Genomic DNA, 14,999 nt, shown 5'->3' with positions numbered 1-14,999 from the left:
CGGGAACTTGAGGGGAAGCGCTTGGCGTGCGAGGAATGATTTTTCTGGTGCCGTCCCTAGCTGATACGGCGGACTCCAGCCCCTAACCCCACAAAGGACGTGCAGAGGTCACACGTAGCTGGTCGATATGCCTCTCTCGTGACCGGTCGTCTTCCCTTTGTACCTTGGCACCTCCTGTGTGTCCCATCACCGAGCGACAAGGCGGTGCCCTGCGCGTCATTCCGACGGTCAGGCACGGATCGTGTGAAGCACAAAAAAACGCAAACGATAACATGGTATACCGAAAACGTGATAAATTCCTGACAGTTCTAGCCCTTAACTAACGTGCCTGTCCATCATAGCTAGGGAAAAGCTGTAAAATAAATGAGACAATTAAATACTTCGAAAAATACGCATCGTACGAAAAAAAAATGTTCTAGGTGACAAAATAGGTTAATATTAGTAAAGTGGACATCTCGGAATAACTTTGTGTTCTCACATGGGAACCCCCACCATTTTTACTGCATACCCATTCTTGCATACCCCATGAACCATGGACCTTGCCGTTGGTGGGGAGGCTTGCGTGCCTCCACGATACAGATAGCCGTACCGTAGGTGCAACCACAATGGAGGGGTATCTGTTGAGAGGCCAGACAAACGTGTGGTTCCTGAAGAGGGGCAGCAGCCTTTTCAGTAGTTGCAGGGGCAACAGTCTGGATGATTGACTGATCTGGCCTTGTAACACTAACCAAAATGGCCTTGCTGTTCTGGTACTGCGAGCGGCTGAAAGCAAGGGGAAACTACAGCCGTAATTTTTCCCGCGGGCATGCAGCTTTACTGTATGATTAAATGATGATGGCGTCCTATTGGGTAAAATATTCAGGAGGTAAAATAGTCCCCCATTCGGATCTCCGGCGGGGACTACTCAAGAGGACGTCATTATCAGGAGAAATAAAACTGGCGTTCTACGGATCGGAGCGTGGAATGTCAGATCACTTAATCGGGCAGGTAGGTTAGAAAATTTAAAAAGGGAAATGGATAGGTTAAAGTTAGATATAGTGGGAATTAGTGAAGTTCGGTGGAATGAGGAACAAGACTTTAGGTCAGGTGAATACAGGGTTATAAATACAAAATCAAATAAGGGTAATGCAGGTGTAGGTTTAATAATGAATAAAAAATAGGAGTACGGGTAAGCTACTACAAACAGCATAGTGAACGCATTATTGTGGCCAAGATAGATACGAAGCCCACGCCTACTACAGTAGTACAAGTTTATATGCCAACTAGCTCTGCAGATGACGAAGAAATTGATGAAATGTATGATGAGATAAAAGAAATTATTCAGGTAGTGAAGGGAGACGAAATTTTAATAGTCATGGGTGACTGGAACTCGTCAGTAGGAAAAAGGAGAGAAGGAAACATAGTAGGTGAATATAGATTGGGGCGAAGAAATGAAAGAGGAAGTCGCCTGGTAGAATTTTGCACAGAGCATAACTTAATCATAGCTAACACCTGGTTCAAGAATCATGAAAGAAGGTTGTATACATGGAAGAACCCTGGAGATACTAGAAGGTATCAGATAGATTATATAATGGTAAGACAGAGATTTAGGAACCAGGTTTTAAATTATAAGACATTTCCAGGGGCAGATGTGGACTCTGAGCACAATCTATTAGTTATGAACTATAAATTAAAACTGAAGAAACTGCAAAAAAGTGGGAATTTGAGGAGATGGGACCTGGATAAACTGACTAAACCAGAGGTTGTACAGAGTTTCAGGGAGAGCATAAGGGAACAATTGACAGGAATGGGGGAAAGAAATACAGTAGAAGAAGAATGGGTAGCTTTGAGGGATGAAATAGTGGAGGCAGCAGAGGATCAAACAGGTAAAAAGACGAGGGCTAGTAGAAACCCTTGGATAACAGAAGAAATATTGAAGTTAATTGATGAAAGGAGAAAATATAAAAATGCAGTAAATGAAGCAGGCAAAAAGGAATACAAACGTCTCAAAAAAGAGATTAACAGGAAGTGCAAAATGGCTAAGCAGGGATGGCTAGAGGACAAATGTAAGGATGTAGAGGCTTATCTCACTAGGGGTAAGATAGATACTGCTTACAGGAAAATTAAAGAGACCTTTGGAGAAAGGAGAACCACTTGCATGAATATCAAGAGCTTTGATGGAAACCCAGTTCTAGGCAAAGAAGGAAAAGTAGAAAGGTGGAAGGAGTATATAGAGGATCTATACAAGGGCGACGTACTTGAGGACAATATTATGCAAATGGAAGAGGATGTAGATGAAGATGAAACGGGAGATATGATACTGCGTGAAGAGTTTGACAGAGCACTGAAAGACCTGAGTCGAAACAAAGCGCCAAGAGTAGACAACATTCCATTAGAACTGCTAACCACCTTGGGAGAGCCGGTCCTGACAAAACTCTACCATCTGGTGAGCAAGATGTATGAGACAGGTGAAATACCCTCAGACTTCAAGAAGAATATAATAATTCCAATCTCAAAGAAAGCAGGTGTTAACAATCGTGAAAATTACCGAACTATCAGTTTAATAAGTCACAGCTGCAAAATACTAATGCGAATTCTTTACAGACGAATGTAAAAACTGATAGAAACCGACCTCGGGGAAGATCAGTTTGGATTCCGTAGAAATGTTGGAACACGTGAGGCAATACTGACCCTACGACTTATATTAGAAGCTAGATTAAGGAAAGGCAAACCTACGTTTCTAGCATTTGTAGACTTAGAGAAAGCTTTTGACAATGTTGATTGGAATACTCTCTTTCAAATTCTGAAGGTGGCAGGGGTAAAATACAGGGAGCGAATCGCTATTTACAATTTGCACAGAAACCAGATGGCAGTTATAAGAGTGGAGGGGCATGAAAGGGAAGCAGTGGTTGGGAAGGGAGTGAGACAGGGTTGTAGCCTCTCCCCGATGTTATTCAATCTGTATATTGAGCAAGCAATAAAGTAAACAAAAGAAAAGTTCGGAGTAGGTATTAAAATCCATGGAGAAGAAATAAAAACTTTGAGATTCGCCGATGACATTGTAATTCTGTCAGAGACAGCAAATGACTTGGAAACGCAGCTGAACGGAATGGACTGTGTCTTGAAAGGAGGGTACAAGATGAACATCAACAAAAGCAAAACGAGGATAATGGAATGTAGTCGAATTAAGTCGGGTGATGCTGAGGGAATTAGACTAGGAAGTGAGACACTTAAAGTAGTAAAGAAGTTTTCCTATTTGGGGAGCAAAATAACTGACGATGGTCGAAGTAGAGAGGATATAAAATGTAGACTGGCAATGGCAAGGAAAGCGTTTCTGAAGAAGAAAAATTTGTTAAGATCGAGAATAGATTTAAATGTCAGGAAGTCGTTTCTGAAAGTATTTGTATGGAGTGCAGCCATGTATGGAAGTGAAACGTGGACGATAAATAATTTAGACAAGAAGAGAATAGAAGCTTTCGAAATGTGGTGCTACAGAAGAATGCTGAAGATTAGATGGGTAGATCGCATAACTAATGAGGAGGTATTGAATAGAATTGGGGAGAAGAGGAGCTTGTGGCACAACTTGACTAGAAGAATTATCGGTTGGTATGACATGTCCTGAGACATCGAGGGATCACCAGTTTAGTATTGGAGGGCGAGAATTATCGCACAATCAACTTAACAGCTCACGCATCGAAGATGCTTACAAGAATAATATACAGAATAATGGAAAAGAAAATTGAGAATGCGCTAGGTAACGATCGGTTTGGCTTTAGGAAAAGTAAAGGGATGAGAGAGGCAATTCTGATGTTACGGCTAATAATGGAAACAAGGCTAAAGAAAAATCAAGACACTTTCATAGGATTTGTCGACCTGGAAAAAGCGTTCGACAATATAAAATGGTGCAAGCTATTCGAGATTCTGAAAAAAGTAGGGGTAAGCTATAGGGAGAGACGGGTGATATACAATATGTACAACAACCAAGAGGGAATAATAAGAGTGGACGATCAAGAACGAAGTGCTCGTATTAAGAAGGGTGTAAGACAAGGGTGTAGCCTTTCGCCCCTACTCTTCAATCTGTACATCGAGAAGCAATGATGGAAATAAAAGAAAGGTTCAGGAGTGGAATTAAAATACAAGTTGAAAGGATATCAATGATACGATTCGCTGATGACATTGCTATCCTGAGTGAAAGTGAAGAAGAATTAAATGATCTGCTGAACGGAATGAACAGTCTAATGAGTACACAGTATGGTTTGAGAGTAAATCGGAGAAAGACGAAAGTAATGAGAAGTAGTAGAAATGAGAACAGCGAGAAACTTAACATCAGGATTGATGGTCACGAAGTCAATGAAGTTAAGGAATTCTGCTACCTAGGCAGTAAAATAACCAATGACGGACGGAGCAAGGAGGACATCAAAAGCAGACTCGCTATGGCAAAAAAGGCATTTCTGGCCAAGAGAAGTCTACTAATATCAAATACCGGCCTTAATTTGAGGAAGAAATTTCTGAGGATGTACGTCTGGAGTACAGCATTGTATGGTAGTGAAACATCGACTGTGGGAAAACCGGAACAGAAGAGAATCGAAGCATTTGAGATGTGGTGCTATAGACGAATGTTGAAAATTAGGTGGACTGATAAGGTAAGGAATGAGGAGGTTCTACGCAGAATCGGAGAGGAAAGGAACATGTGGAAAACACTGATAAGGAGAAGGGACAGGATGATAGGACATCTACTAAGACGTGAGGGAATGACTTCCATGGTAGTAGAGGGAGCTGTAGAGGGCAAAAACTGTAGAGGAAGACAGAGATTGGAATACGTCAAGCAAATAATTGAGGACGTAGGTTGCAAATGCTACTCTGAGTTGAAGAGGTTAGCACAGGAAAGGAATTCGTTGCGGGCCGCATCAAACCAGTCAGTAGACTGATGACAAAAAAAAAAAAAAAAAAAAAATTGGAGGGCAGCGTGGAGGGTAAAAATCGTAGAAGGAGAGCAAGAGATGAATACACTAAGCAGATTCAGAAGGATGTAGGCTGCAGTAGGTACCGGGAGATGAAGAAACTTGCACAGGATAGAGTAGCATGGAGAGCTGCATCAAACCAGTCTCAGGACTGAAGACCACAACAACAACAGCAACCCAATCTTGGCAGTTGGCGCTGTATTCCATAAATATCAATCGTGCCTGTTTTTCCGATTCAGAATCGCCACATTTGATTCTACATTTCTTTTACAATATTATTGTAAAACAATATTTTTGTAAAACTGAGCAGCTAACGGTCCCTCACGTGCTTAAAATTGATAATTTTGGAGCGAATGACCACAATCTTTGAACTGAATAACAAGGTCTTTACCAACATGTCTCTAATCCATTTTAGGTGAGCGAGGGAGCGTTAACTGCTGAATTTTACGTTACTCCGTAGATGGTTATACAGGGTGAAAAATATTTAAACCGACAAACTCTAGGAGGTTGTAGGGGACATTAAAACAAATATTTTTCAGTATTGTCATTTTTTCCTATGAGGAGTATTTAAACCGGTAGAGGAAAATTTCTCTGGCGGCAGATTAATTACCAACAAACACTTCTCCATTTTTTTATGACCAAGAGACAATAGATTAACACAGCCCAATTTCAGTTACAGTAGATTTTCAAAAATGCCTCCATTGACACATAAACAAACGTTACACCGTCGGATCATGTTCTGTCTGACACGGGCAAAAACCGCAGGATTATCCTGAATTGTTTCTGCTGCTGCTACTATCCGGGCAACCATATCTTCTTCTGGTGCAACAGGAGTTGCGTAAACAAGGTTGCGCATCTCTCCCCACATGAAAGTCCAGAGGGGTCATATCTGGGGATCGAGCAGGCCATGGTACAGGACCACCTCTGCCAGTCCACGTTTCTGGGAACCGGCGGTTCAGGAATCGACGCACACGACGACTGAAATGTGCCGGCGCCCCGTCATGTTGGAACCACGCGCGTTGCCTTGTAGGGAGCGGGACGTCTTCCAGCAATTCTGGCAATGCTCTGGCGAGAAAATTGTAATAGTGCCTGCCATTTAATCGCCTAGGTAGCAGATACGGCCCAATTAAGCAGTTCCCAAAAACACCGACCCACACGTTAACGAAGAACCGCACTTGATGAGCGCTAGTAACTGTGGCATGTGGGTTATCCTCACTCCGAACATATGAATTGTGCATGTTGAAGACTCCATCACGCCCGAAAGTTGCTTCGTCGGTAAACAACACAGAGGATGGAAATGCAGGATGCATTTCACACTGTTCCAGGTACCACTGCGAAAACTGTGCTCTGGGTGGATAATCAACTGGTTCCAGGTTGTGGACACGCTGTAAGTGAAATGGACGTAACAATTGCTCTCGAAGGACTGTTCTTACATTCGTCTGATTCGTCCCCATGTTACGTGCAAATTGCACGAGTGCTGACTGAAGGATCCCGCTCCACATGCTGCAAGACAGCTTCCTCAAATTGCAGCGTTCTTACCGTGCGACGGCTTCCCTGTCCAGGTAATCTGCTAAATGACCCGGTGTCACGCAGACGTTGGTACACAGCAGCAAAGGTCGTATGTTGCGGGATTGTGTACTCACTCCAGGTGTATCGCTCCATTAGTAAACAGGCACAATGCACTACTACACTGGTGGACAGCAGTTGCCTCTAACAACTGAAGAGCGTAATACGGCCTCCACCGGTTTAAATAATCCTCATAGGAAAAAATGACCCGTGCGGTTTAGACTCTTCAGTCTGGAACCGCGTGACCGCTACGGTCGCAGGTTTGAATCCTGCCTCGGGCATGGATGTGTGTGATGTCCTTATGTTGGTTAGGTTTAATTGGTTCTAAGTTCTAGGTGACTGATGACCTCAGAAGTTAAGTCGCATAGTGCTCAGAACCATTTGAACCATTTTTGAAAAAATGACATTAGGGAAAAATATTTGTTTTGATGTTCCCTACAACCTCCCAGAGTTTGTCGGTTTAAATACTTTTCACCCTGTATGCTGTCTCTGCTTTCGGGATCCCGCTAGCTCACCAGATATTGTTCCCCCTGGAGAGTCGTTTTCAGTATTTTACTTGCCTGGTAGTCCCTTAATAGTAACTTCTTCTCATTAGTTTCCTCCTAGGTATCATGGGAGCATTCTATGTTATTTTATTTTTGGCGTCCGCTACTTAGCTAAAATTTTATGACTAGGAACGTTGGGTCATCATATTCTCTTCTTTCGATATGAAAATGGCTTAATTTCGCGACTATGTTCGTCCTGAATATACTTTTTTCATTTTAGTTACGTGTTCTTTCTGCCTTACGTGAGTCTTTGTCTATCATTGTGTATAAATTGCCCCTAATGATTCAACTAGAATGTTGCGAAAGTTGTCGTGCCTATAAATAAAGGACTTGCAACTGAAGTGGTCTGATCTTTTTAAAACGGAATATGTAATGTAAATACTTGAAAAACTAGTTATTGTATTTAAAGTAAATACTAAAAACGTAAACTGAATATCATAAAAAATATAAATAATGGAACTGTATGAAAAAAGTCTATGAAAAAACGATTTGTTTTGTAATAAATTGTGAATATATATTTTTGAGTTTCTACCTCTATACTACGTTTCCTTTACACTACGTTGATGAGTGTCAGTCTGCTCTCAGGTGCGTTGTGTCGTATCAAGATAGCTGCCAGACTCAGAGATAAGTTAATCTAGACCTCTCCCTCTCCCTCTCCCTCTCTCTCTCTCTCTCTCTCTCTCTTTCTCTCTCTCTCTCTCTGTGTGTGTGTGTGTGTGTGTGTGTGTGTGTGTGTGTGTATGCGTGAGGGTGTCTACTAATCTGTCTAGCAATACTACTTTTTCCCGTGATCAGGTTGCGGTTGCCGTGTCAAATTCAAAGTTATGTCACTTACTAAGATCTATGATCCCTCTGTGGTGTAAAAAGTTTAAGCTTCTAATTCTACGCGATCAAAAGATTTGTCCACTTATGTCACATATTTTGATACTCGCAATCTCACTCATCGAAACCTATAGGGTACTTCCCGTACACACAGAATCGTGAAATTTGGCAAAAAGCGAGGTCTAGCAGTACAAATAAAGTAAAACAGCCTGAAAACGCTTACATTGTAAGAATTTCACGTAAGAAATATCTTTTTACCATTAGACCATACACTTCATTCATCATACAACAAAAGCATAACAGACGAACATTACTGCACGCAGACATAAAATGTAAGTTCTAGTCATGTTTTAGCAAGCAAATGAAAACTAGTTTATTAAATCTTGTATATCAAATAAGGCAGAAAGTATAGACAAAATTCCATCAGAATTTCTAAAAGTCACTGGGGGGAAGTGGCAACAAATCGTCTATTCACGTTGGCGTTTGAAGATGTCAACCTGGCGACATACCATCAGACTTTCGGAACAATATCATCCACAGAATTCCGAAGATTGCAGGAGCTGACAAGTGGGAGAATTATCGCATAAGTAGTTTAACAGCTCATGCATCAGTTGCAGCCAAAAATAATATATAGAAGAATGGAAAAGAAAACTGGGGATGTGTTAGATGACGATCAGTTTGGCTCTAGGAAAGATAAGTCACTAGAGAGACAATTCTGAAGTTACGGTCGGCAATGGAACAAGATTGAAGAGAAAATCAAGACACGTTCATAGGGTTTGTCGACCTGGAAAAAGCTTTCGACAATGTAAAATGGTGCAAAATGTTCGAAATACTGAGAAAAATGGGAGGAAGCTATAGGGAAAGAGGGGTAATGTACAATACGTACAAGAGCCAAGAGTGGACTTCCTAGAACGAAGTGCTCGGATTAAAAAGAGTGCAAGAGAGGCACGTAGATTTTCCCCTTTACTGTTCAATCTGTACATCGAAGAGGCAGTGATGGAAATAAAAGAAAGGTTGAGGAGTGGAATTAAAATTCAAGGTGAGAGGATATCAATGATACGATTCGCTTTATCATGAGTGAAAGTAAAGATGAATTACATTACATAATGGAATGAATGGTGCAATGATTATAGAGAATGGATTGAGAGTAAATCGAAGAAAAACGAACGTAATGGTAAGTACCAGAAATGAGATCGGCGAGAAATTTAACATCATAATTGATTGTTAAGAAGTAGATGAAGCTAAGGAATTCTGCTACCTAGGCGGCAAAATAGCTGTTGACGGACGGAGCAAGAAGGACATCAAAAGTAGTCTGGCAACGGCAAAAAGGGCATTCCTGGCCAAGACAAGTCTACTAGTATCGAGACGCAACAAAACGACTATTCACGTTGCTGCGTAGAATAAGTGAGTCTGCAATATACCGACTGACGTTCGGAAAAATATCATCCACACAATTTCGAAGACTGCAAGAGCTGACAAGTGCGAGAATAATCGTATAGTCAGCTTATCAGCTGATGCATCCAAGTTCCTGACAAGAATAATATAGAGAAGAAGGGGAAAGAAAATTGAAGATGTGTCAGAGGACAATCAGTTTTGCTTTAGGAAATGTAAAGGCACCAGAGAGGAAATTCTGACATTGCGGTTGATAATGGAAGCAAAACTAAAGAAAAATCAAGACACGTCCATATGATTTGTGCACCTACAAAAAGCGTTCCACAATCTAAAATGATGTAAGATGTTCGAAATTCTGAGAAAAATAGGGCTAAGCTTTAGGGAGAGACAGGGAATATGCAATATGTACAAGTACCAAGAGAGAATAATAAGAGTGGACGGCGAGGAAGGAAATGCTCGGATTAAAAATGGTGTAAGACAGGAGTGTAGTCTCCTGTCCCTACGGTTCAGACTGTACGTCGAAGGAGCCATGATAGAAATAAAAGGCTCAGGAGTGGAATTAAAATGCAAGGTGGAAGAGTATCAATGATTAGATTCGCTGATGACATTGCTATCTAGAGTGAAAGAGAAGAAGAATTATATGATATGCCGAATCTGAATGGAATGGGCACTCTTAATGAGTACAGAATATGGATTGAGAGTAAATCGAAGAAACACGGAAGTAATGAGAAGCAGCTGAAATGAGAACAGCGAGGAACTCGACATAAGATTTGATGGTCACGAAGTATATGAATTTAAGGCTTACACCAAGTTGGTGGGGCACTTTCCTAGAACTTATCCACTACAGGCCATTAAGCATGCGGTCGTGCATTATCCTGCTGAAATGTAAGGTTTCAGGGGTCGAACGAAGGGTAGAGCCACGGGTCGTAACACATCTGAAATGTAACGTCCACTGTTCAAAGTGCCGTCAATGCGAACAAGAGGTGACCGAGATGTGTAACCAATGGCATCGCATACCATCACGCCGGGTGATACGCCAGTATGGCGATGACGAATACACACTTCCAATGTGCGTTAACCGCGATGTCGCCAAACACGGATGCGACCATCATGATACTGTAAACAGAACCTTGATTCATCCGAAGAAATGAAGTTTTGCCATTCGTACACCCAGGTTCGTCATTGAGTACGCCATGGCAGGCACTCCTGTCTGTGATTCAGCGTCAAGGGTAACTGCAGCTACGGTCTCTGAGCTGTCACTCCATGCTGCTGGAAACGTCGTCGAACTGATCATGCAGATTGTTGTTGTCTTGCAAACGTCCCGATCTGTTGTCTCAGGGATCGAGACGTGGCTGCAGCAAAGCGGATAAGATGCCTGTCATCTCGACTGCTAGTGATACGAGGCCGTTGGGATCCAGTAATCCAGTACGGCGTTCCGTATTACCCTCCTGAACCCACCGATTCCATATTCTGCTAACACTCATTGGATCTCGACCAACGCGAGCAGCAATGTCGCGATTCGATAAACCGCAATCGCGATAGGCTACAATCCGACCTTTATCAAAGTCGCAAACGTGATGGTACGCATTTCTCCTCCTTACACGAGGCATCACAACAACATTTCACCAGGCAACGCCGGTCAACTGCTGTTGAAACTTTCCTCATGTCAGCACGTTGTAGGTGTCACCACCGGCGCCAACCTTGTGGGAATGCTCTGAAAAGCTAATCATTTGCATATCACAGCATCTTCTTCCTGTCGGTTATATTTCGCGTCTGTAGTACGTCGTGTTCGTGGTGTAGCAATTTTAATGGCCAGTAGTGTAGCTGCCACTGTTTAAATTCGAACGCTCGTATATAATTGAATGTAATTATAATGTAAATATTGTAAATCGGTGGATAATAGCTAGGGGAACTTTATTTAAATGTATCGATGGCAACGAAGAAATGGCAGTAGCTGTGCCGTTGTTTTTCTTTGCGTATGGAGTGTCTCTGTCACGCTGCGTGCAGAAAAGAAGCAGAGCAGCTTGAGACACGAAAGAGTTGTTGTTGGAGGCTGCGATGGACGCGGTGTGCAGCTATGGTCGCGACAGGGGAGGCACAGCTACACTACTGGCCATTAAAATTGCTGCAACGGCAAGATGACGTGCTACAGACGCGAAATTTAACCGACAGGAAGAAGATGCTGTGATATGCAAACGATTAGCTTGTCAGACCATTCACACAAGGTTGGCACCGGTGGCGACACCTACAACGTGCTGATTATCAATCAAAATTTAAGCAGCGAGGAGATTCGAACACGGGACCGTAGACGTTTCGGTTATGAAACAAAGACACTACCCCAGACTTTTTTTCTAATATAAACTAATAATGCAGCTTTAATGTTTTGTGTTTTGACACTATTAGACACACAATCTGATTCTCACTTAAGTTCAGTACAGAATTTTATAAATTTCAAAAACTACTCTCTGAAGCAGAAAAAGCACACACCAAAAATATACAGTAAAATTTTAAATAATATCCTTAAGGTAACTACAATACATCACTGGCAACACAGTCTTCTTTTTATTATTAACCAATGCCCATTCTTTCAAATACAATTTTTAACACATTACCGAACTTTTTCTTGTGATTCGAATACCTTCTAATTTTGTGGAATTCACACAGCATGTGTGCCTTGAACTCTGTGGTGCTGTCGGATCCTAATTTGTTAAGGACGTAGTTAACAAAATTTCCCAGCAACCAGTACACAGCGCTAGTTTTTGCTTCTGCGAAATAGCGTGCTTCAGGCCTGTGTATCAATGACAGCGATATGTACTCAGGGGATGTTCTTGTAATCAGAGCTATTTGCTCCCGGATCCACTTCCAACTATTCATGTGACCACTGCAAGTATAACTATGAATTACTGTGTCAACTAGATGGCATTGTTGACATAAATTTGTTTCACAGAGTCCGATTGCGTGCAGTCTTTCATTGGTGCTAACTATGTTGTTAACTGTCTTGTACCATGACGTTTTTATATTAGACGTGAGCACATTAGAACTAATGTTTTTCCAAATCTCAGTCCACACAATGTTTGGAAACTGTCGTTCTATTTTGTTCCTTCCTTCGCTTTTCTTTCGTTCCCGCATTATGGCTCTTGATGTTAAGTGTCGTGACTGCCTGAGTTCGACACTTACATAACTAAACTCAACGTAGAAAATCCTCACATGCTGTAAACGACTGTTGATATTCTGCATGTCAATTGGGGGAAGCAAGCTTCGAGGTTTAATGATCTCGATAAGTTGTCTGGTTATGCTTTCTCGCGAGTCTCTTATTAAAATAACTTGCCTTTTGCTAAAAAGTGCAGAGGCTTTATCCGTTATATCAGTTAATCCTAGTCCACCATTTTTAGGATCTAAAGTGGCTGCTTTAGCAGGTACTCTGAACACTTTACCTCTCCACAAAAAGTTGGTGATTTTGGACATTATTCTCCTCGCTATCATTCTCGGTACTGGAAACAGCTGGGCAGTATAATAAGCTTTAGCAAGGATGCATGAGTTGATGTAATTTTTCTTTGAGCTTGGTTCATATATCGAGTTAAATTCTATATAATGGCTCCTTGCACTTTATCTGCTGCAACTTTCCAATTTAAAGCCGTCATTTTCATGGGGCATGCTGTCAGGGTGATCCCAAGAGTTTTATGTTGTCGGACTAAATTTGCCGCCGGCTGCGGTGGCAGAGCGGTTCTAGGCGCTGCAGTCAGGAACCGCGCTGCTGTTACGGTCGCAGGTTCGAATCCTGCCTCGGGCATGGATGTGTGTGATGTCCTTAGGTTAGTTATGTTTAAGTAGTTCTAAGTTCTAGCGGACTGATGACCTCAGATGGTAAGTCCCATAGTGCTCAGAGCCATTTGAACCAGTTGAACTAATTTTGCCCACTCGACGTTGATATTATCAAAACCTCTGAGATTTAACATCTTACTTTTTTTCGTTTGCATTGGCTCCAGATGCTCTACAGTACGAAACAATCACTGTTGCTAGCGTGGTTACCTCGTCATTATTCCTTATATTGACCTCCTATATCGTCAGTATAGGCTCTTATAACTGTTTTATTTCCTGATAATGTTAAGCCTTTTAATCTAGCATGGACATGTCGGAGGAAAGGTTCCAACGAAATGGCGAAGAGCGACATGGACAGAGGACTTCCTTGAGGAAAACCTCGTTGTATTTGCATCGGTCTGGATTTTTGACAATTCACCGCTATTTTAGCATTTATTCCAGTTGCTATGTTCTTAATTAACTGTATGACCCTATCGTTGAAACCTATTTTCTTCAACGTCTGTAGAAAATATTCATGTTTTGCTACATGGAACGCTTTATAAAAATCTAAAAAAAATAAAGCACACTTTATGTTTGTTACAGAAGCTATTGCAATGATATCCCTGAGTTCTGCTAGATTTTGAAAAATGGTTCTGTCTTGCTCGCAGTTCTGATGTTGACTAATAATTTTATCTGTAAGACATGAAATTCTCTTCTTTACTATTCTAGCTCTTAATTTATAATCAGAATTCAGCAGTGAAACTGGACGAAAACTACTTAAATCTTTGTTTCAATTATTTTTTGGCACCAGCACAATTTTACTCACCTTAAACTCAGCCGGAATCGTTTTACCCTGAATAACCGTATTTACAATGTCCGTGATTTTCGCACCTACTATTGGCCAGTAACGGATATAAAACTCTGCTGACAGGCCATCCGGTCCTGGGGATTTTTTTGGTGGTGAGACGCACAGAGTCTCGTACATGTCTTCTTCATTGACAACCTCGAGAAATTTTTGATTAGATTAGATTAGATTAGTTTTTCGTTCCATAGATCCGTGTTGAGGAGATCCTCGTGGATGTGGAACATGTCACTATTTTTCTTTTTCTTACTTTTTTTTAAGCTGAAATAACTATACTAATAGTATGAATATATACAATACATCATTTGTTTCAATTAAAAAATTCATCAATGGAGTAGAAGGAGTTAGCCACTAGTAAGTCTTTCAGGCTCCTTTTAAGCTGATCTTTATTTGTAACTAAATTTGTTATGTTTGCTGGCAAATTATTGAAGATGAGTGTTCCTGAGTAGTGGACCCCTTTTTGAACTAAAGTAAGTGCTGTTAAGTCCTTGTGCAGATCATTTTTGTTCCTGGTATTGTATGTATGAACTGAGCTGTTTGTTGGAAAAAGAGATATATTATTTAGGACAAATTTCATTAAGGAGTAAATATACTGAGAGGCAGTAGTTAGTATACCCAGTTCTTTGAAGAGGTTTCTACATGACGTCCGTGCATTTACTCCACAAATAATACGTATTACACGCTTCTGGACTCTGAAAACTTCTGTTTGACTTGAAGAGTTACCCCAAAATATTATACCATATGACATTATGGAATGAAAGTAGGCAAAGTATGCAAGCTTTTTCACTTTTATGTCGCCTATGTCTGCTGACACTCGAATTGCAAATACAGATTTGTTAAGGCGTTTCTGCAGTTCTGTGGTGTGCTCCTCCCATCTGAATTTATTATCAAGTTGTAATCGCAGGAATTTAAGACTTTCAACCTCTTCTATTTGCTCTTCTTCGTACTTTATGCATATGCTGGATGGAAACCTATTACAGGTTCTGAATTGCATATAGTGAGTCTTTTCGAAGTTTAATGTCAGTGAGTTAGCTTTAAACCATGAAAATATCATTAGCAGATCTTTCTAGAACT

General features: G+C 41.1%; 1 protein-coding gene across 1 annotated transcript in view; it reads right to left on the bottom strand.

The window, feature by feature from the left end:
• Positions 1 to 319: 319 nt before the first annotated feature.
• The window catches only part of LOC126424596 (ammonium transporter Rh type A-like), a 188,116-nt gene continuing 173,436 nt past the window's right edge, over positions 320 to 14,999 (bottom strand). The window contains exon 7 of the mRNA XM_050087336.1: positions 320 to 352. Coding sequence (XP_049943293.1) covers positions 320 to 352 — 33 coding nt within the window. The remainder of the gene's footprint in view (positions 353 to 14,999) is intronic.

The sequence above is a fragment of the Schistocerca serialis genome, chromosome 10 (genome assembly GCF_023864345.2).
Source record: "Schistocerca serialis cubense isolate TAMUIC-IGC-003099 chromosome 10, iqSchSeri2.2, whole genome shotgun sequence".
Taxonomy (NCBI): Eukaryota; Metazoa; Arthropoda; class Insecta; order Orthoptera; family Acrididae; genus Schistocerca; species Schistocerca serialis.
This window is presented reverse-complemented; position numbering and strand designations above follow the sequence as displayed.